This window comes from Pollachius pollachius (assembly GCF_949987615.1).
Source record: "Pollachius pollachius genome assembly, chromosome: 5".
NCBI classification, from domain to species: domain Eukaryota; kingdom Metazoa; phylum Chordata; class Actinopteri; order Gadiformes; family Gadidae; genus Pollachius; species Pollachius pollachius.
In genome coordinates, this window is record NC_136938.1 from 18,749,005 (window position 1) to 18,772,219 (window position 23,215).

The window sequence follows — 23,215 nt, forward strand, 5'->3', positions numbered from 1 at the left end:
GTTATGACTAATGAAAGCATGCGCACAATTCGGACTTGAGTCCTACGTCATCATGTGGGCGTCACCCACAACATGAGTCCCTCAGCCCTTCAGATCATAAACATTCACAATGAAACTGACCAACGGCCGTGGACGACAGTCTGGGGCCGGCCAACTATAACCTAGGTGATTTCATACATATGACTTACGTTAAGTTTGTAGCAAACTTTTTTTTGTATTTTATCGAGGAAACAGTTCTCACGGAAAACGTCACGCTTCGTGTTAGAGCGTATCCAATTTCTCGAATCCAGAGGCACTGCGATGCCCTCTGACTTTATATCACTCTTCAGCGGAGACCTCGACCTGAATTCACCCAGATCTTTGTATTCTAAAGGTAACACACTTGCTTGTATTCTACGATTGTTTTCCTTATGTTTCTGTCATTTAGTTCTTTGGTATCAAATCCTTCATGTGATTTATTTCTATAGCCTCGTCTCTGTTGATGTTAAGCGAAGTTTCTAGTTCATAAAATTGATCCGAAGTTTTATGGCACACTTAATGCCCTTAATCCTCGAATTTGTCCAGTTATTTTGTCATCGATTTACATTGAAATGATTAGTCTTGGAAGATTGTGCATACAGTTACATTCTTTTCCTACATCACCATTGAATGGACCCCCTCAAGTTTACCCTCAAGTTGAAAGGGAATACTGCAGAGAAATAGATAAATATGTGACGTGGGTCTCTGCCCAAAAAAGTCATTCCGGCATCCGGTTATGAGTAGCCACACTGACGGGAATTGAAGAATACAAATTGTATTACAAATTTTCATTGAATGACACATTGAAGAAAAAAGAATGCTACCTGAATAGCTATTATTGGTCTATGGGTGTATTCTGATTTGCCATTATAAACTTGGCCCAGCAAATGTATACAATAATCATGTCATTAGGTATTCACAGAGTATCTGTGGTCACCTGTTATTCTAGTTTATATTACTAATTATAATTTCAAGGGTTGATATTGTGCACAACAATATAGGATTATTTGTTTTTTTTCATTAATACGTACTGCATACTGAAGAGAATTATGAATAAACATCTCAAGCTGGATGTGAGCATTGGCAAATATGTAGTTAGGGTTAGAAAGAAGTGGCATTTCACTTTAGAGCAGTGGTTCTAGAGAATTATTTAAATGTGTTTGACTTTGGATAGTATTGAATGCAAGAACAATTTGACAGGTTTTCTTTTGAATATTATGTTGGGAATATGAAGCATGGGCTTACCTACTTACTCTCTGAGAGGGCTTTTATCATTAGTACTTTTTCAAGATATATTTGTTGATCTGTATCACAATCTGATTATGGATATCTGATGGTTACTTGTGGCATGAGAATTTTTCTTTTCTAACAAAACTTTTAAAAAGACAGAGTGCGGTAGTTATAGGCGTCATTTGGTTCAGTACATTGATACAGTTATTGACTATACTGTGGACCCTTTGGGTAAAAAAACAGAACTATGATATTTCATCTTGAAAATAATACAAGGTGTAAATAAAGGAAAAGGGATTGTTTGAAGGAAGTATTGCCATTGGGCCTGTATTGTATTTCAAAACACTAGGCTGACTTTTGTTAGAAAAGTCATTCTGTAAATTAAATAACACACGTTTAAATAAGGTAAGGGATCTGATGGCAATTTTCTTTCATAAATGTTGAGTAAGTAGAATGCCATTTTGTGTTGAATAGAGTGTCAGGTTATCTGAAGACATGTCTTAGTTTAATCTTGGCATCTAGGATGAAATGGCTCTTCGTTGGACTTCAAGGCTTGAAGGCCCCCCCCCCCCCCTCTTATATTGACACCAAAGCCATGCCAATCATTAACCATGTGGCCACTCTGTGTGTTAACCTGGGCTTACATAGCACTCCATTAATATTGACTTTGCTATGTTAAACAAACAAAGAGACCTTTGCTTAAAAATAGTCGATTGCCCTAAAAGCTTGTAGATTTCAGATGATGAAAGACTGAAGAGCGCACACATGCCCTTTTTTTTCTAGGGAGCACTAATCCAATAGTTTTGGTTTCATTGTTTAAAAACAAAAACAAATCAACCGGAATTTGGTAATGATACCAGTTGAATGTGCCCGAAGGAAATCCTTTCTAAGTGTGTTTTTAATTTAGAGAGATTCTAGCTAAGATAACTGTTTGAATCTCAAACAACCACAGATGGGGCATAATAGCTTTTGTTTGCTTTATGCATGGGAAGTGTTGTTTATGGGTTAAAATCTTTTAAGTTTTAAGTTAAGTGACTTTTTATTGAGATGTGGCATTTTATTTATATTGTTATTCAATAATGGTATATTGTATGAATAGTATGAACAATATTTTCTAGATATCTTTGGCTAATGTTTAAAATATTATCTGGTTAGCTAAAAGCTTACAAGCCAAGTTCACATTTTGTTATTATTTTGTTTAGCTGTTATTATTAAGTAGTCACATTCCAAAAGTTGCAATAGTAGAACTCTCCTGGTAAGCGTTTTGCTTGCGTAGTAAAATAATCCTGTTTTGGGTTGAAATTCTCTCTGTAAAGCACAGGTAAACACAACCAGTATTTTGGGTTGTGGTTCACTTCAACCAAAAAAGGAAGATATAAAAAAGGCCTGGTATAATGTGTCTTGATTTCCCTATTCTTCTCAATCGCACTTCCTCTAGCCAGATCTAATATGGAATATCTTATATGTTTTCTTTGCTTTACTTATGTTATTTACCAAAGTAAAACATTTATTCGAAAGTCCATTGGTATCATTAATACACATCCTTTAGAAAAAACGAGACCCAGAACCTAATTGTCAACCTAAAACTCAGTATATTCTCAAGACTAGACTTAATCTGTCTCAAATATTTATGCATCGGCCAATAATTATACTACATGTTTTTGCGAATTGAAAGAGTTAACTAATTTCCAAAATATACCTTGTTAGCACATATCAATAACTATGATAACGATAGCGATCGGACAGCATATCTCTCGCTTCTTATTGGCTAGTACTGGATGTGCAATACCCTGAAACACCCAATAAACTCAGAGCGTGTCAGTAAGGCTTTCATTATTGAAGTATTTCAATTGGCTTGTGAGAAGAAGCGTTTCGGCTTTCAGGATAACTTACAGTTGGTTCCACTTCAAGTGTTACTTATTTCAATTGAATCTTGTTTCCAGTGAGCTGATCCTTTCACAACTATCTCTTGCTCAAAGGGGCTTCTTTTTACAGAGTCACATCTTTCATACCTTGGATATTGTATATGGTACAAAGGAAATTCAGTCACCATTCTGTCCTAGACAGCTTTCTCAATTTCTTCTTTAAACATATTTTATGTCTGACGCGACCGTCACTAACCCTGTCCTATCCGTCCCTGCATCCTGTTTGTTGATGTTTATCATAAGCTGGCTCTTCATTCTTATCGGTATAATAGGATATATCTGAGTATGATGTAGAGTGTAATGATCCAAGCATTTACATATTACATTGGTGATGATGTCATGCAGTCTGGGAAGTAGTGTCTGTGATGTTTCCTCAGACAATACCCCATACTCTATACCTGCAAACTTGCGAGAACGGTCTGCATTGGTACACAGAGAGGGTACTAGTGTCTGTAAAATATTATTCCCACTGTAATAGTAAGAATTGGTTTTTTAAAATAAGTACATGTTATTCCCTCAAAAAGATACCCATTTTGCATGCAGGAAATTGTATCTGATATACGTATGTATATGATTGGAAACAGTTCACTGAAATAGGTGAGTCTGTGAACAAGTGAAAGAATGATGTAAGCAAAGCAAACATCAGATCTATGTACACTATTTGACTTCATTTGCCCAGGAATCTCGGGAACTGACTAATTTGCTTATTTTACTTATCAATGTGAAACTAAAATGTTCTGTTCGGGGAAATCCAATGTTGTACTAACTACTACTAACCTCTTGAACAATTCCTCAGAAACACAGAGGGCTGCAACTCCTATACCCCGTCATAAAACTCGAGCAGAAGCCATTTCTTAATAGCATTCATCTTAGGAACTGAGAAAGCACTCTTTATTTGTTTCTTCCTTTCCATTGAATCAAGCATCAAGTGTTTACCTGACCGTGCCACTGGACAATTAAAGTCTTGTTTTTTCTTTCGTTCGGTAAATATGCTATATGAGTGTACGGTGAGATTAGGCATGCGATATTTTTACACTGTTGGCATTCAAGCCAACTGAGTGCACTGAAGAGAACGATGACTAGCTTCTTGTGCTCACTTGATTTGGTCGAAAAAATGAGTTAAGAGTTGGCACTCGAATTGCCCTTCCCCTTTTTCTTCCAAAAAGGAGCTAAATGGCATGGCACTTCTTTAGATCTAAATAATATTTTAATGTACAGAATGCCATCCAGAAACAAAACATGTTTGTATAATTACAAATCAACCTAATCATTGCAAATAAAGATCCTAGTCATGTTCTGCAACCACTTCCTCCACCTCTTTCAACAGAAAAACAACAGAACAGAAGAATAACTACTATAACCACTCGGATTAAGCTAATATTACGTGATCAACATTTTGTAAGTTGCAAAATACCTTTGCAAAGTTTTTCCAGGATGTTTTGCTAATTGATGAAACATCCTGATAATGCATGCATACACACAGACACACACACACACACACACACACACACACACACACACACACACAAGCACACACAGACACACACACTCCAATGAGGGGAGCTGTTTCTCCTGGTGTGGGCCGTTGCCATGGGGTCAGTGGCAGCTCTGGCGTGTGCCTGGCTGTTAACATATCAGCGTTGTTGCAGAGGGTGTGCTGCCCTTTTTAAACACACTTCTTCCCTGCCACAAGTTTCCTTTTAATGTGCTCAACCAAGTGCCCATACGGTTCACTTTCTCAACCCTGCTCACCTTTTACACAATTCATGCTTGACTGGCTACTCCAAAATACAGCTAACCTGTAGACCATATAGTATGGCCCCCAGAAAATGTCCTTGTCGTAAACAAAGCGAGGAAGACAAAGAGGAGGTGGGAGACAGAAGGGAAGTTACCAGTCACCCTGGCCCACAAAATAATAAATGCCACGCCCCAGGTGCCAGGGCTAGTAAGAGCAAGCAGCAGGAATGTGAGAGAAATGAATGGGAGCGTAAGTCCTGCCTTTCACTTGGTGCATGTTTTCTTTTTCACCTTTAGTCCCCCTGCTTACTGTATAAACGTATTCAAAGGCATGGTTTAGGGTATAAAGAGGCTCTTAACATATCTTGGATTTTTCAACAGAGCTTACATTACTCTTTGTTTGTTGTTTTAGCCTGCTCGTTATGTTTTGAATAAGAATGCCTCAGAAAACCACATTTTTGATTTCCAGACATCTTTCAATGTGTAAGTGAAACACTTTTGTTTTTCAATTCCGTGTGAGTGGAACAAATACAGCCACGCGTTAGAATACAACTTTATTTTTCTTGAATACATTCTGGGGCTGTGGAAACACTTTAAACAGGCCTACCAGTGATTCGAATTCTGCTCTAAGAGCTAAGTACATATTTTCTGTCGGTGCGGTGGGCACGTTGTTTACTGGAAGAACTTTTCAGCCACTGCACATGTTCTTGCATGTGCAGTCAGTCAATAAGGCCTCCCAATAAGAGCACTGTTAAACGGGCAGATGAAGGGGGAAAGTGTCAGAGTATAAGCTTTTTGTACGGGATATGTGTGCCTGAGTCTGCAGTGGCTATTGGAAGATTGTCCACAGATCTTAGCAAACAGCCAACAAATTAACACTGAGATCATAGTGTGTATAACTGTGTATGTGAGTGAGTGAGAGTTTGTGTGTGTGTGTGTGTGTGTGAGAGAGTGTGTGAGTGTGACTGTTAATGTTTGTATGTGTGTGCGAGATAGATAGACAGTGTGTGTGTGTGTGTATGTGTGTGTGTGTGCGTGCGTGGGTGCATGAATGCAAGATAAGCGAACCCAATTCAGATTGAACCAACTCTGCTGGGAACCAGTGTTCCTGCTCTGCCCAACTCTGGGTGGCTGTGGGGCTTTAGGACTTAAAGTGTAATTCCGGCGTAAATTGAACCCAGGGTCATTGTTTTGGCATGAAAACCCATCAACTAAGCCCTCCAGATACCTTTTTCATTGAAAATCAAATATTAGAGTTTGCCCAGCGCAATGTTTGGCGTCCATGTTATTGGCTTGGGGCATTGAGTTTTGCTTCCAAATCGGCATTTTTGAACCACTAATATTGCTAAAAATAGCACCAAACCTCTGCAGTAGCATGACTATGGTCCCTACACATAAAGACATGACAAATAAGCAAACCACTTTACCTCAAGTCTATCCGTAGCCACTTGCTGCACTCGTGGAATAGCATTCTTCTTCAATGACACTTTCTTTGGGTTCTTTGGGGCCAGCAGCTCTTTAAGGATTGATGAAGTCGTCCTTATCGAAATAAGCACTGCAGACACGGTGATCCTTTGGCATCAGCATCTCGATTGTCGTCTATATGTCCATATTCAAAACAATAAGCCACTGGTCTACCAGAGATCGGTCATTGTACCGCGATGGCAGTCTATGGAAAGTTTCTGGGGTGTAACTTTTCAATTGTTTTTGGCAGCCGGGGAAATTACAAACACAAACCATCTCTCTCTCTTGACTTCAAGCTGTAGATGGGTTGTCTTCTCCGGTGCTGGAGCTGTCACTCTATGCGCTAATCACGCGTGCAGTGCGTCTTCTGTCAACAACGTGCCATGCTTGATTGGTCGAACAAATATTTTGTAACTGTAACCTACATATGAAAGTCCGTATTCGGCAATCGACTTGTGTGGACTTCCTGTAAACACGGACCTACCGGTAATACTTTAAGTTAAACTGTTAAACTGTCTTTTTAAATAAACTCTGGGTTTGCAAACTAAGTTGTTGGTGCTTCGTTTTATGTGTAGGGACCCTAGTCATGCTACTGCAGAGGTTTGGTGCTATTTTTAACAATATTAGTGGTTAAAAAATGCCAATTTGGAAGCGAAACTCAATGCCCCAAGCCAATAACATGGACGCCAAACATTGCGCCGGGCAAACTCTAACACTCGATTTTCAATGAAAAAGGTATCTGGAGGGCTTACTTGATGGGATTTCATGCCAAAACAAAGACCCTGGGTTCAATTTTCGCCGGAATTACACTGCTGGTTTCAGTGTGTCCCAGGTTTGTATATTGTACGCAGCCAGTGGAAACAATGGTGACCGGGGGGTGTGAGTATCTGATACACACACCAACCCCTGGGACTCAGCTGCAAGTAATTAAAGCTGGCAGTTGGTAGAGGATAGTTGGAGGGCTTTCCTCCAACTACCCTGGCAACTGTCATGGCTGCTGTAAAGCTATAGAATTGTTTTTATAATTCAGAGCATGAATAGGGCTGCTAGTTCAAGTGTTCTCGCGCTTTGGGGGGGGAAGGGGGTCAAAATTTGTCAAAATTGTTTGAGAAATCTATTCCTCTGTGTGAGTGTGCTTATTTGTGTTGTATTATGCAGAGTTTAAGACGTTTGTTGACCAGGAGGCTTTGCTTCTTTCTCTGCTTTAAGGTTTCTGATATTTCACAGGTACTGCAAATATGTGTAGCTATCCACCAGAGATACCTCATAGCACATCTACTGTTTATAAGTTTAATTTCCACTTGCAACACCTATTCAAGGGGATACAGATAGAGAATAATGAGCAAGATATATTTTTAGATCAATCTAGATCAGGGGTCAGCAACCTTTTCAACATGCAGTGCCAGTTTGACATTTCTCGTTAATGAGTGTGCCTTAAGCAACAATATATTAAAAATTAAGCAGAATTATGACACAGCCACCAAAAACATTTCCAGGCAACCTGGAATTGTAGTATTTCCATATAGTCCACAATCATGCATCAACATTTTAAATGTTTTTTTGGTTGTTATATTTGCAACATGGGGTTACAAATTATAATTACATATGTCCCATCTTAAAACACCATTTTCAGAAACATTCAAAAACATATTTGCACTGAGAGAAATGTAAAAAACAAGAATATATGAGAATGTTGGAACCATCCACATCAATATCTTTAAGACATGTACAGCTTTGCAAAACCATGTGAAGGCGATGCATACAGGCCACTTGCAACAATATTTTAAATAGTTTCTTCTCTATTACTCACAACATAGGTTTAAAAACTATTAATTGATCCCATTTCAGAACACTGCTTTCTGTAACTAATTTAAACATATTTGCACTGGGAGGAAATGCCCAAAACTGAATAAAGTGCAAAAAAAAATCGGTAGTAATGATTATGCTGCCGCATTGTGCTGTGAATTTTTTTAATAATAATAATAATTAAAAAAATAATATATATATATATTTTAAGTGTGCCAATGATTATGTTTCCCCGTGCCAGTGGCGGCACGCGTGCCTAGGGTTGCCGACCCCTGATCTAGATCAAGGCTTGAGGATTGGAGGAACAAAAATGGACACACAAGCCTACACAAAACAACTTAGGCAACTTTAGCATCAAAATTTCCTGTAATGGAAAATAGGAGTTTCTATTATATTCTGGTAATATAATAGGTAGGCATTTCATATGTTGGTGCTAGAAACCTATTTCCGGTACATAGTAGTAGTATGTATGAATTTTGTATCTTTTCTTTCTGCCGCTGACAACCCACAACATATTCTCTTCACAGAATCAGTTTATGATCTGCTTCCAACAGAGCTTCAGTTACCCTTCTCCAAGCAGCAGAGCGAAGCAGCCATGAGCCAGACAAGTGGTGGAGACACCGGGCCAGCGCCAGCTCCAGCGGCCCTCGGACCGGGTGAGCTCCCCTACCTATTGTACTCTCCCACACCTCCAGGGACGGTTTTTCCACAGTCAAACGTGCTGGTGTGGCCCCCGGACAATGTGGTCTTGAGCATGGTCATGAGTTGTGTCTTTTTGTACACAGTGGAAAAACAATAAACAAATCTAGAATAAAGAAAACCATTACCCAAAGTGAATCTCCTTCAAGCTAAAATAAACAGCCCAATAAATGGCTTGCTTGAAGTACATGTTAACAATTAGAATGGGTTGTTGGTGGTTTAGTACAAGAGGCTTCACCTATAGGGCTTTCTCAAAGGGCTTTCAGGTTGGTTCACCTACTGTTTTCTTTGGCACACCAAAGCATTGAGCCTCCATGCTCTCACCTCAAGCTTGTTTGTTGACACTATAGTTCTGCTGGCAGGTCAAATAGACATCTTGAGGTATTGTTTTTAACCGGTGTGTGGCTATTTGTGTTGGGTTCAAAGAAAAGAAAACAAAAAAAAATGTCAATGGTTCATTTTAGTTATTTTTTTCATGTTATAAAAGCAAAAACAGAAACAAACATCTTTGTGCATGAATGTAGATTTAAATCATTGTCCTCACTAGCACTACTAAAGGTGTGTGTAGAAACTGAAAGATAGGATCCTGTTAGAATCAACGCACTCCATGAGTTTTGGATTCCATATCCAATCAAGATTTAAAACCAGTTATAAAGCTAGCAATTTCACTCACATGAACAGGGCTGACTCTATCACAGACTCACATAGCTTTAGTTCAGAAGTTACGTTGTATTTGCAATTCTTGCAAAGTATTGTGCAATGTTGGACAATTCTTGTAAGGTTTGCAATTTCTCCACATAACCCCTAATTGGCATACTTTATTTAAATGTGAAGTGTGTAGGATTTAGTTGCATCTAGAAGTGAGGTTGCTGATTAAAAAAGGGGGATGGCAATTCAAGGACCAACTCTTGAATCAAACCAACTTATCTTCACTATCTTAGACTACTAACCGTGCCCTGGTACATATCCATGAGGGACATATCGGTTGTTTTGAGATGAAGGCAGCGGATACTTCCGGTTTCACTTGGAAGAGTAATTGTTTCAACAAAATTAAAGTAAAAACGGTTTAATTCAACAGTCAAGTCCTACCTTCCCACTAATTACAACCTGTAAGTTTCAGCAACTGGTTGCTGTGAGCTCTGTTATTTAAGCAATATCACACGAGAGGGAGGGCTGTTTAAGATAACCGCAATCCCTTTCATGTGATCTTGTATTTATACAACAGTTCTACAAGCGCCATGTATTAGTTATCAGGAATACACAACAACTGATTATCATTTGTTCGTCTATTTTACCTTTTATTCGGCTCTGCCAACACAAATAGTTCCTCAACTGGACTAGAACTGGAATGTTGCCAAGCAACACATAAACATTTTCCTGCACAATAATTTTCTACTTTGTGATGGTATATATGTTACTGCAGACCAGCTACTTTTTTATCATGTACATTTATCTGTATAAATTATTGTGCAACCAGGGAAATCAGAGTCTTTTGACAGTTGCTTTGGAGGCATGTGCAATTCCGATGATTTCACAGCTTCTGATCAAAAATGTAATTAGCGGTTATAACAAACAAAACCCTGTATAGTGGAATGATGCATGTGTAGTTAAAAGTCTCTGTGCTGTTATTCTCCATATCAGCACTCATGGTATGCCTCGTGTCGAATCAAATTAGGCAAGGCAAGGCAAGGCAACTTATATATATAGCACTTTTCATACACAAGGCAGACTCATATTGTTTCACATATAAACATTGTCATACAATAAAATAAAAGATAAGTAAAAGAAAACATATGCAAAAAATGAGTAAAATAGATCAGCATTTTATAAAGTGCAATGTATTTTAGATCAGATCAACAGTGTCTCTGGTACCCACGTCGGGACTCCAACTCGACCTATAGGAACTTGGTCCTTTCTCTCGGACTCCAACCCGGATTCTAAATTACTTTGATTGCTTACTTACAACTGTTGTTTAATACAACGTTTGTACTGACAGTTAGTTTTGGCCAAGTTATTTGATCATCATAGCTGGATTTCCTATTTGTGCTACCCACCGTGCTATTAATTTGCCATTGTTAGGTTTCTACCACAACCATTAGATCTATCATATTGCAATGGAATATGTTGGAATATATTGAATATAATATGGAATATAAGCTCTTAGAAGCGGCTTTGACATCAATGTTTTCCCTTGATATGGAACAATATGTTCTTAGAGTGTGCAGTAAAAAGTAGAAGAGAGCATAGAGAAGATTATGAAACTAACCAACCAGAAAGATGTCCCCTCCCTCTCTGCTTATTGAAATGATGCCAACAATTGTAATAGATATATCAAATGGAAAATAATAAAAATATTAATATTAATATATTAATATAATATTGAAAGACTTCAGCAGGAACTTCACGTCTTCAAAGTCAAACAAATGAACATTATGTATTTGGAGCAGTTGTGTATCCATGCAATGCAAAATATGGTTTCACTGAAATATGATACATTTCAAAGTTGCCATATTCACAGATACCATTGATTGGATTGTTAACTTAAATTTAACTTGTATTTCTTTCTTCAAACTTTTTTAACACCCTTTTTCATTGTACTATCCACTTCTTGGTTAATTTGCATGTGAGCAAAGACATCTCTGGCTATTTCATCATGTAATCACTCGTTTAGTCTGCAGCTTGCTGTGTCACCTGGCCTGCATAAATTCAGCTACATCACACAGGATATGCAGTCATCAGCAGTCTTAACATTCCAGTGCCTGATACTAAACCTCAGACCTGTCATGCCATTTGAAAACTGAATGACAACTAACAGGATCATTTATAAAATAATGTGTCAGCATGCTAAAAGAAACAGAACACATACAAAATAAAAATGAAGTACTTCATGTTCAGCTTTTATTGTTCATTCGCTGTCTCATTTTTATTCCAGGTAGTTCCCTCTGAAGCAGGGAGTGTCTGCATATAAAATGGTCTGCAGTTCTCTGCTTCATAGGTCAGAAGCTTGTTTATTTTGTCTCTGTGGCTACGTTCAGTCCCGACAAAACCTGTACAGCAAAAATGATCCAATTGGCATGCATCATCTTACACACATACACATAACGCTGAGCTTTCTTGGATAACATTGTCTTACTTATAGGCAATTCTGTAATCAGTAGATCAAATCAACCAAAGGCAAAATCAAAAGATGATTCCTGACATGATTTGGCTTTTCATCGTCATTTTGCAATGTAATTCCTTTATCTACCATCACTCACTCACAGCTGGAAAATTCCTGTTGTCTAATTTTATTTTGGACTTTTAGAACAACTCTTTCCTGGCTTCACAATGCGTCATGCAAGCAACACATACATACATACAGACACACACACTCACACACACACACACACACACACACACACACACACACACACACACACACACACACACACACACAGACACACACACACACACGATGCAGTAAAACAAAACCCCAGAAAATAATTGGGTAAACAAAGAAATTTATATTTTAAAAAAAAGTAAGCAATCATTGACACATTTTGCTGCTTTAAATGGGACTGCTAGCCGATGCTGACAGAGGGGCCTTTATTAACGCTGTCATTGTTTGCTCTGTAGATGCTTCCACCGTCTCCTCCTCTATGAGCTTGGGAGGGGCCCCCTGCAGTGCTTTTCCTGACACTTCCAGCTCCACCATGCATTTCACCGGCACCCTGGCCCCTGACAAGGCTGCAGGCCTCAACAGCAGCACCGCTGAGCCAGAAGACTCTAGAGCGGGGCCCCCAGATGTCCTGGGTGCCGAGGCTGGGAATGGTAACAGTGGGAGTGCTGGGAACTGCAGAGCTGGCTCTGAGCAAGGAGGAGGAGGAGGAGGAGGAGGAGGGAGAGGAAGCTCCTCACAGGAGCAGCAACATCAGATGACCCCTTCCAAGCGCCGCACTGTGCTAATCATCCCCCCGCCGCCTGAGGACCTGTTTGACAACAGCTGTATGTCCTTGCAGAACGAGGCTACCCTCGACTCGGAGCAAAGCAACAGCATCTGGACGGAGGACTCTGTTTCAAATTTCAGCAACCTCAGTTCTAGCTCGTACAACGACAACACAGAGGTGCCCCGGAAGTCCCGGAAACGCACCCCTCGCCAGCGGCCTGGGCCTAAAAACCTTTCCCTGGACAGTGGCAGTAAGGATATGTTTGACGCAGACAGCGCTAAAGGCCCACACTTTGTCCTCTCACAGCTAGGCTCCGACAGCAAGCCTTGCCCCATAGGAAGGTATAGTCACCATCATAATACATGATTCTCTGTTATACGGTTGTGTAATAGTGTAATACCCAGTCAGAGAAGTGGTTGGATCGGAGGTTAGGGAGTGGCAGGAAGTTAAGGCACAGGATGTAAGCTTTGGTGAATCACGACGCAAAGCTAAAGTAAACCTATAAGGTTTATAGAAGGCTGATTAAGTACTAATAGAGTGCACTCTGCTGTATTGACTGTTACAAGTCGGCATTGATGTCAGCAAATCATTTGAAAAAGCTCTACCAAAGAATATATATTTAAGGGCCTGCTCTTCTGGGACCTTGTCACTTAATGGGCGTCTTTGACTTGCCTTATGACATAGTCACAATTTGAACAGCAGAATTGTGTCACCAGCTACATAAAGACATAGTGCATATTATGTGGCTATTCAGGGCCTCGTAATACACTTCTGTGTCACAGATTCAAAACGTGTGACATAAGTTACACATAAGATGCATAATAAGACATTGGCTAGTATGACTATATCCACTATTCTAACAGGGAAGAAAAAGTTGTCTAATAAATTACCCTTACCCAAGTCATACAACTGTAGATAACTGTTCTTTCCTCTGTGTCTCTCGCAGTGCTACAGATGGACCGTCAACGACTATCCAGAAGGGCAGGATTTTGTCGATGCAGTACCCATCGAAGAGGGAGGGGAAGGAGCTGAAGATTATTGTGCAGCCTGAGACACAACACCGGGCCCGCTACTTGACCGAGGGCAGCAGGGGGTCGGTCAAAGACCGCACCCAGCAAGGCTTCCCCACCGTAAAGGTTAGCATGGGACTCCTTCAAATAGTCCCTCCTCCTCGATGGGATTGTTATTACAGCTTATTTTTACTCACTGCTGTGAAACTAGGGTTAGCAAATTATTTGTATATGGATAGATAAATGATGTTATTTTTTTAAACTAAAAGTATAACTTTCTCTGATTAAGATAATTGCTCTCCTGATTGTTTTTATTTTGATAACTATAACATGAAAAAATATAGCAATAACTGTAGCTACTACATCAGATACTAGACGTTGCTAATGGGGAAACTAACTTAGTCCAGGTTTCAATGTGCCCTTTGTTTAAGGACATTATATACATTCTTGTGCAAACTTTTACTGAAATGAAATGAGAAGCATTTAAAACGTCTCTGAAAAGCATACATGGTGGGTTATAGCTGCCACATTCTCTTTTTATTCTCTGGCACAGCTGGAGGGCGTGAACGAGCCAGTACTGCTGCAAGTATTTGTGGCTAATGACACTGGGCGGGTGAGACCCCATGGCTTCTACCAGGCCTGCAGAGTCACTGGACGCAACACCACAGCTTGCAAGGAGCTGGACATTGAGGGCACCACCGTGATTGAGGTTCCTCTCGATCCAAGCACCTGCATGACAATAGCGTATGTACCTTTCCTCAATGTTAACATGACAACGGTGGATGGTTCCCTTCGTTTGTATGAAAAGGATCCTGAACCCTCGTCAACAGCGATTAGTGTTCAGCCATTACTCTTTCTTTGAATTGTCACGTCTGCATTTATGGAATGCAGTTTGGTGGCGATATGCACGCTTACCTCTGTGTTGTCTACCAACCTGAAACATCGCGGATGCTTTGGTCTGAGATAACCACGCCCCCCCCATATTTGAAATCATCAGATGGTAATGTGGCATTGTGAAATAAATGTGGCATTCAATAAATAAATAAATGTTAGCTGAAGATGTTTTACTGTGTCTTATACACACAAACGAAAAAATCACAACAAGACGCACAGCACAACCTCCCCTCTAGCGCGTCACTGCCCAGAAAAGGCACCGTATTCCCGAACCTGACGGTTGTGGTGAATAATGCCTTCACCACAGCATTATGAAATGAAAGTCCCCTGAAATAAATGAACATGGCATGATGAAATAAAAGTCCCCTAAAATAAAGTAGACCTTTTGTAAAACATCCTTTTTTTAAATAAAAACATTTATTTATTTCGATATATTTATGCATTTCCGTACCAAATCCACTGCGTAAATACGTGCGCATGTCCGGCTGACGTTGGCGATTGTTTCCTGCAGGGTGGACTGCGTGGGCATCCTGAAGCTCCGCAACGCTGACGTCGAGGCCCGCATCGGTGTCGCCGGATCCAAGAAGAAGAGCACCCGGGCTCGGCTGGTGTTCCGGGTCAACATCCCGGGTCCGGATGGGTCGCTCCTCACCTTACAGACCCCCTCGTCCCCCATCCTTTGCAGTGAGTCACTCCAGTTTTTTTTTCTTCTCCTGTGTTTAAATAGTTCAACACATCAGACTGATCTATTGTTGGTTGGTTGTGTCAACTTGACCGGATGGCGTTACCACAATGACACCCAAGGGGTTAAAGCCATTTAAAAAGTGCACCAGAGATAGTTGAGCTGTAAACTACTTGAATCAGTTAATATTTTGAATGATTAACCAATTGCCCTTTTGAAACGTGCGGTGAAACGTCTTATGTTTGACTTAGCCTCGGGACGGGATGACATTGTCTTTTGATGTCGGAGACAATTTGAGTAGTTGGCTCTCAAGGGTTTAGGGTGTGGTCTCTTTAAAAGAAAAAAACTAAACAGGAAAGACTGCTGTTGGCCAGAAGAGAGTTTCTTTTTTGTGTGTGGATATGGAAAAGCTGTGTGTCGAATAAAAAGAAAGGAAAGAAAGAAATAAACAAAGGTGCATTGACGTCCATTGTTTACAGACAGCCAACATGCTTTTTTTATTTTTTTTATTTAAGGAAATATCTTTCAACAAGATATACATTTGGAAATGTCTAAATGTTTGTGTGTGTGTATGTGTGTGTGTGTGTGTGCGTGTGTGTGTGTGTGCGTGTGTGTGCGTGTTTGTGTGCGTGCGTGTGTGTGCGTGTGTGTGCGTGTGTGTGTGTGTTGTAAAGCAACAGTGTCCTGTAGGAAACCCATTAAATGTGAGACAGCGGTTGGAGAAGGAGGGGCCGGGGCTTGTTGCTAACAACAACATTTGAACAAGCTCAAAGAGAATGTGGAAATACTACGCTTCTAAAGCTCTATATAAAATGAGTTACCTGTGTTTCCAATATTTCTCAGAAAAGGGCCATAGATTCTTAAAGGACAATACCGGTCTTGGTGATTAAACCACCATAGCCCCCGGCTCCACTTAAACATCTGTTATCAATATAATTCAAAATGACTTTGTTTTACCATGAGCACGCTCTTGCAACTTATGTAAACAGAGGCCTATATCACTTTTGTCTTTTGGAATCAATGCATGTCATATCAGGACGTTTGTGAATGACGCATACACTGAGTTTACACAGCAACGTCTTGACACGAAGACCCATGTGCTACTGCTATAGTTTACCTTGTTGACAGGCACGTTCATGCTAACCGCTTTTCGGCAGAATCCGCACAACATTCATTTTATCTAACGATATTTGTAACATATGTTTTAGTGGAGCCAGGAGACGGTTATGTGATCTGATAACACAGAAAGTATGGTCCTCTGAGGCATTCTCTAATTGTATACTGCAACGGCACTTGTTCTCTGCACTGCCTTGTCTTGACATGCATGTTACTAACACAATGCCTATTTAGCATTTCCAGCTACATGGTACACGTAACTGTGTGGTCCTAGAGAAGCCATAGGTTAACCGTATGTCCTGGTGTCCTGTCCGCAGCCCAACCTGCAGGGCTGCCTGAGATCCTGAAGAAGTCACTCCACAGCTGTTCAGTGAGGGGAGGGGAGGAGGTCTTCATCATCGGCAAGAACTTTCTTAAGGACACCAAAGTCATTTTTCAAGAAAATATATCCGGTAAGAATCTGATGTTTTATTATTATTGTAGTATTGCCTGTTGTCTGTCTCTGTCTTTGTCTGTTGTGTTTCTCTGTCTGTCTGTCTGTCTGTCTGTCTGTCTGTCTGTCTGTCTGTGTGTGTGTCTCTCTCTCTATCTCTCTCTCTCTCTCTCTCTCTCTCTCTCTTTCTATATATTTATATTCGTGTGTAACATAATAATAACAGCAATCAGAATAATACATTTACACTCTTTCCGTTTCAGATGAGAACTCCTGGAAGGAGGAGGCTGAAATTGACATGGAGCTTTTTCACCAGGTAAATAAGCCACGCATTGTTTCAGGTCCCAGACAATTCATCTCCTTACCCTGAGAATATTGGAAAGCAGTAGCCAGTTCAGCATTGTAAACAAGCTTAGATGTAATCATCTTAAATGGCTACTGGTACCAAGGTTTCAGTGGGTTCATTGTGTTCTGACCTAATTATGCAGAGCCTTAGAGGCTGAACTCAGTTTCAACAATCCATCTGAATCTAAGCTAAATGCTCTGGGCTAAATGACTGGTAGCAAAATCATGCAAAGTTGTGAAGAAAAAAAGGAGTTGTGTTTTTGGGATTATATAAATGATAGATATGTTTTGAATATAGAATTATATTTTATTATATATTATTACTTAAAGTGAGTAATTTATTTTTGTTTTCTATATGAAGTGTTTTTCAAAATCTGTAATTAACTTATTTCTCTGAATTGTAATTAGTTGTAGATGTTGCTTTTGCATGAAAGATATTACCGGTACCCCCGTGGGAATAAGCACCTTCTAATCTGACTATTTGTGTTTTTTTCTTCGGCTTTGTTCTACACATATGATATAACTCCTGCCAGAATCACTTGATAGTGAAAGTTCCTCCATACCAGAACCAGGACACGTCCTCCTCAGTGTGCGTGGGCATCTATGTGCTGACTAACGCTGGACGATCCAACGACGTGCAGCCGTTCACCTACACCCCAGACCCTGGTAGGTTGGGTTCACCCCTTCACCTGTTACAGTCTTCTAAAACTCCTCTTTAAGGATGTTATTTGGAAACATATCTGCATCTATAGCAAAACATTTAATAAATCTCTCTCTCTCTCTCTCTCTCTCTCAATATATATATATATATATATATATATATAGTATAATTAATGAAAATACAACCAGGATTTTATCACTTATTTAATCATGTTTTTGTAGCCAAAAAGGATGTTTCCGTCAAAAATGAGCGCTCCTCTCCAGTGAAGCCTTGCCCCTATGAAGGAAAAGTTGAAGGTGATTAAATGCATCCAAATCAGTGTCAGTGTCAAGTATAAGTAAAATAATTGTATTTCTATTTTGTATTCCCTACTTACTTACATTGTATATTGCATCGCAGCTTTAGATCCTAGTACTTTGATGCTGCCCCATGTGAAGAGAGAAGACATCACACCGATGGATGTGTCGAGCAACCTCCCTCATACCAGAGTGTTTAAGGTGGTGCATTTGTTTGGGACTATCATACTATCGTTATGTGAAAACTGTTACCTTCAATTGGTTGTGAAATAATGTCGATTTCATTGTGTGCAATGCTACACAATATTGAAAAAAAGTGATCAAATGAAAAGAACTGTTTTATATACATGTGTAACATGTATATTTACATTTGGGGCTTTTAATAGGTGCCTTTATCCAAAGCGACTTACAACAAGTACATTTGTCATAAGAAAGTGAAAAATATATATCGCTGTCGGTGCATTACGTATGTTACCTTAGGTTAACCCATTCCCCATAAACATCAGAGACAGCTAGGATAAGGATATAACATATTGAGCAACGTATATCCCCATCACTTGACTGTGGACTAAGAATGACTTTGTTTCTTGAACTCTTGAAATAAGGGCCCTTCTAAACATGCCGTCTTGTTGTTTTCCAGCCGCCCACTGACATGATGTGTCAAGCCAGGCAGAACGCAGATATCCCGCCCTGCCGCCTCACCAACAAGGTGTTCCCCGTCCTGCCTCAGACCGTGGCCGGAGACGGGGACAATGTGGCGCCTGCGGCGGCTGTCCTGCAGGGCCAAGACCTCTCCAACGCCAGCAGCTTCGCTGTGCCCGCGGAGTCTCTGCTCCAGGCGCCGGGGGCGCCCCAGCCTTTCCGCATGGAGCCCAGGGAGAGGCGCTGCCCCAGCCCCGGGCCGGTGGGCCGACTGCGTAGGGAACCGGCTTCCCAACAGCAGCACCGACTGCCCCTCTTGCCCCTGGAGGAGATCGAACAGGCTGTGAGGCAGCTTCAGGCCACCGGGTTCTACAGGCTCCCGCTGCAGTCTGACAACGCGATGGCCGAACAGCAGCAGTGTCAACAACACATTCAGCAGCAACAACAACAACAACAACAAATCCAAAAACAACATATTCAACAGCAGCAGCAGATCCAAAAACAACATATTCAACAACAGCAGCAGCAGCAGCAACAGCAGCAGCAGCAACAACAACAACTGCAGCAACTGTATCAGTCACAAATCCCCATGGAGTGTACCATGTTTCATGGCACCTCGAGGGGGGACAGCGCTGAACAGCAGGGCTCCCCGCAGGGGTCTGTCCCAAACCGTGGATCCCTGTTCCAGCAGGCTCAGCAGCAGCAGCAGCAGACAAGTGAGCAGCTCCTCCCTCTTCAAACCAACTTCCTGCAGCAGACCCCCTCGCTCCCTTCCCCGCCGCTGTTCCACAGACAAAGCTCCATGGCCGAGGCCCGCGATCCACCGGGTGCTGTGTTTCACGCTCAGAAAGGCTCTTGCACGCAGGAACAACTGCAGGCGACGCTCTTCCCGAATAACCTGACTGCGCTGAGCGGCAGCAGTCTGGCTCCGGAGCAGCAACAGCAGCAGCCCGCGACCTCCTTCCTGCCCCAGACGTCCTTACCATCACAGCCCCAGCAGCAGCAGATGGCTTTCCTCAGCGTGTTGCAGACCTCGGTCCCAGAGCCCCAGCCCGTGTTCCAGGCTCAGACCCAGCTCGCCCCCATTCAGCGGGGAACCCCTATGGAACAGCAGCAGGCAGCCCAGCCCCAGACGCAATCTCCCCAACAGACCTTCCAGAATATACCCCCGCATCCAGTCGCGAGCACCCTCTCCCCGGGCCAGCAGCAGCAGGCCGGGCTGCTGTTCCACACCAACCCCAACCTGTCCAGCCAGGACCAGCCCTCCAGCCTCCTGTTCAGCAGCCAGGGCCCGATGCCTCCCTTAAGCAGCAGCAGCCTCTCTACCCAGCAACCTCAGAACCCCGCGCTGCTCTTCTCTCAGGCCAGCATGGTGCCGGTCGGCCAGCAGGACCGCTCAGAGCCAATGGCCCTGGGAAACCCAAGCCAGCAGCGCCAGCAGGTCCTATTCCCGCAGCAGCAGCAGCAGCAGCAGCAGCCCATGCAGCTGGGTGGCAGCTCTGAGAGCGCCCAACAGCCGCCCGTCTCCATCTTCATCCCACAGTCCAACATGGCCTCCTTACAAGGGGGCATGGCTGCTCAGGAGCTTCCTCCAGCCACCATCTTCTCCTCCCAGAGCGGTGCCGCAGGCCTCCAGGCCACCAGCTCGTCCCCCCCCGTGAAGCAGCAAGGCTCCCTGTTCCAGACGGCGGTGGGCAGCGGGGGCCGGGGTCAGCCCAGTCACCCTCAGCAGCCCCCCGGCCTTTTCCTCTTCGGAATGGAAAATGGTAAAAAGCGAACAAGAAACGTGGAAGAGATCCCTCTTTCACGATAGAGACATGATGATGAGATTGGAATGAATTGAGAAGATGTCCGTGTGCTACACTGATCCAATCTTTCTCCCGTGTCTGTCCCATACAGAGTGCAACCAGATGATGAATGCCCCCGGGACCTCCCTGTCGGATCACATCATAGCCATCAGTCAGTCTGGCCAGAACCAGAGGGAGACCGAGGCACATTTCCAGTCCCTTTTCATTCAGTCTTTGTCAGAATCTGGGACGATCCAGAATACCATGGCCTCCTCGCAGAACATGGAGAAAATGGAGGATCTGTTGATCAGCTTGCAGCAGGAGCCAGGGAACAACTTAACACGCTCCTACTAACACACAGGTTAGTTCATACTTTCAACAAATAGGTGGCTCACATTATTTTTCTTAGTTTTGCTTAAACCATTGTGCTGTCACTTTGTATGGTGTATAAGAAGAATTGTTTTCCTCACCAAGATGATTCCATCTTCTCTTTCTTCCTTAGGTTCTGTGAGGTAAAAGCTGTGAAACCTGAACTGGATGATGAGCATTTGTATTTGTTGGAGCGTTCTTTCGAAGGAGGATCCTCATAATCGTACTTGTGAGCAGCAAAGGGCGCCATAGGCTATGTGTGACACTAGACCCAGCTCTGTTGCTAGGCTGCGCCTTTCTTTTTTTTCAGTCTCCATTCTTCAAATATTGAAAAAAAAATAAATAAATCCCAAATATCTAACATTCACAGTTCCTCCGTGCTGCAATCAGGACACCGATACCTGCTAACACGTTCTAGCATCTACACATATCCAAAATACTTTTATTACCGTTGAGAAGATTGTGTTTATAATACATGAATCTACATTTGCATTGACGATTACAAAACTGAGGTGAAAATATGTAAACGTAGTAGGCATAATAAGCACATCATGGTGCTCTTTGCAATGGTAGTGACTCTATTATTACTGTATTTTATTTACATTTGACTGCATTTATTCTGCATTTGAAAATGTAGGTTTTGGGAAACATTTGTATTAGTAGGAAACAAAGCTATTATTTTTACCTAAACCTGCACTAGTTACGTTTTTTTCCATTAGCAGCCTCTAGCGGCTGAAATTGAAGCTACAATTGTAGCTTTATTTTTTTCAGACAACCAGCCCTTACAGATTTAGCTAAATATGACCTGAATAGAGAAAGTATTACAGAGGAAAATAACCGGGATGGATCACTATTTTGGAGAAAATGTCTATTTCAGTAAATAGTTGCTGTAGAAAGGAAAAAATAGTGTACGTAAAATACATAGATTTGAAATACACCTTTTTACAGATCTATTTTTCTACTGAATGCATTTCTCTCACTGTATAAGCATCAACTGCTTTGATGATCGTTCTCATAGTTATTAAAATAATTAATTTGATTTAAGCCAAAGTACAGTTTTACAGCGAGAAATTTTAATCCAACTATTACTACTACTATAACTATCATTCCAACCCCAATATTGAAATATTATATAAATATTTTTTAATATATATAGCCTATATAATTAAATATATATAAATATTTTTCATGGGAAAGCCTTTTTAGAAATGATCTAAATTAACATATATCAGAGGTGACAATGTCATGTAATCTTAGTCAATTTATAGCGAAAAGTTTAAACAAAAAAAAAATAGATGTATTTAAAGGATACTGTACGTGTGGTTATTGTACGTTAATAGTGAAATATCAAAGATATATCACATTGTCAAATATGTGTTTGTGTTGCGTGATACTGCGTCAGGAACGCATAAAATTGGAATAGTATTCTATTTTTTAGCAATATAATACTGGATTTGTTTCGATAAATTTAATTAAGATTGTTTGGTTCGATTTTTCCTTTTTAAATAGTTTTTATGACCTGGTCAAATGTGCCCACCACAAATATTGTTTTTAAAATCTTGTAATATACTTCATGATTCCGAATAGGCCTTGATAAGAAAAAGTTGACAGTACCTTTGTTTTGATTAAGGCCAGTTTTATGGCTTGCATGTTTGTTTATTTGTTCTTGTTGTACTCTATTTTATTTTAAGGATTCTCTTTTTTGTCTGGACTGTGTAAACAAAATGGTTAAGATTGTCATTGCGAGATATCCATCTGCTAACTGTAATTGTCTATTAGCGCATTGTGGGAGGGGAACCATCTGTTTGTGTATCCTTCAGTCCATGTCATGTATGTGCTGTGACAAGGGGATGATCTCTGAGGATGGTTCCACTCTTTCAGTCCATGAGTCCATGTGTCCTGTAACAAGGGGCTGATCTGTGAGGAGGATGGTTCAACACTTCGAGTCCATGTACTGTTTTTGCTGTAACAAGGAGCTGATCTGTGATGATGGTTCAAGAATGTATCATTGTAATGGTCTACATTTCTATAAGTGCTGTATGTAGGAAAAAGGTTAAACTCATTAAATTGTATCTACTCTTAAAAGTGACCTTGTAATAAAGAGGATGCAATATCTATTTGGTAATGTGACTGGTTAGGTATGGCTTGACCACATTGTCTATTTTGACATCTATT

The 23,215-nt window shown here is 41.1% G+C and overlaps 1 protein-coding gene across 4 annotated transcripts; it reads left to right on the forward strand.

Moving 5' to 3' along the window:
* The first annotated feature begins 126 nt into the window (after positions 1-126).
* nfat5b (nuclear factor of activated T cells 5b) lies at positions 127-21,347 on the forward strand. Of its 4 annotated transcripts, none has more exons than XM_079736603.1 (14): positions 127-373; positions 8,708-8,836; positions 12,495-13,146; positions 13,752-13,941; positions 14,369-14,559; positions 15,221-15,393; positions 16,825-16,959; positions 17,204-17,256; positions 17,819-17,951; positions 18,168-18,242; positions 18,346-18,443; positions 18,883-20,650; positions 20,784-21,032; positions 21,174-21,347. In XM_079736603.1, the coding sequence occupies exons 1-13, from the start codon at positions 301-303 to the stop codon at positions 21,023-21,025; spliced, it is 3,912 nt and encodes a 1,303-aa protein (XP_079592729.1). In that variant the 5' UTR covers positions 127-300; the 3' UTR covers positions 21,026-21,032; positions 21,174-21,347. The 4 variants fall into 4 exon arrangements, with proteins under 4 accessions (XP_079592729.1, XP_079592730.1, XP_079592731.1 ...); XM_079736604.1 differs by having other exon boundaries at positions 8,735-8,836; XM_079736605.1 differs by lacking the exon at positions 127-373 and adding an exon at positions 5,261-5,393.
* Positions 21,348-23,215: the final 1,868 nt, after the last annotated feature.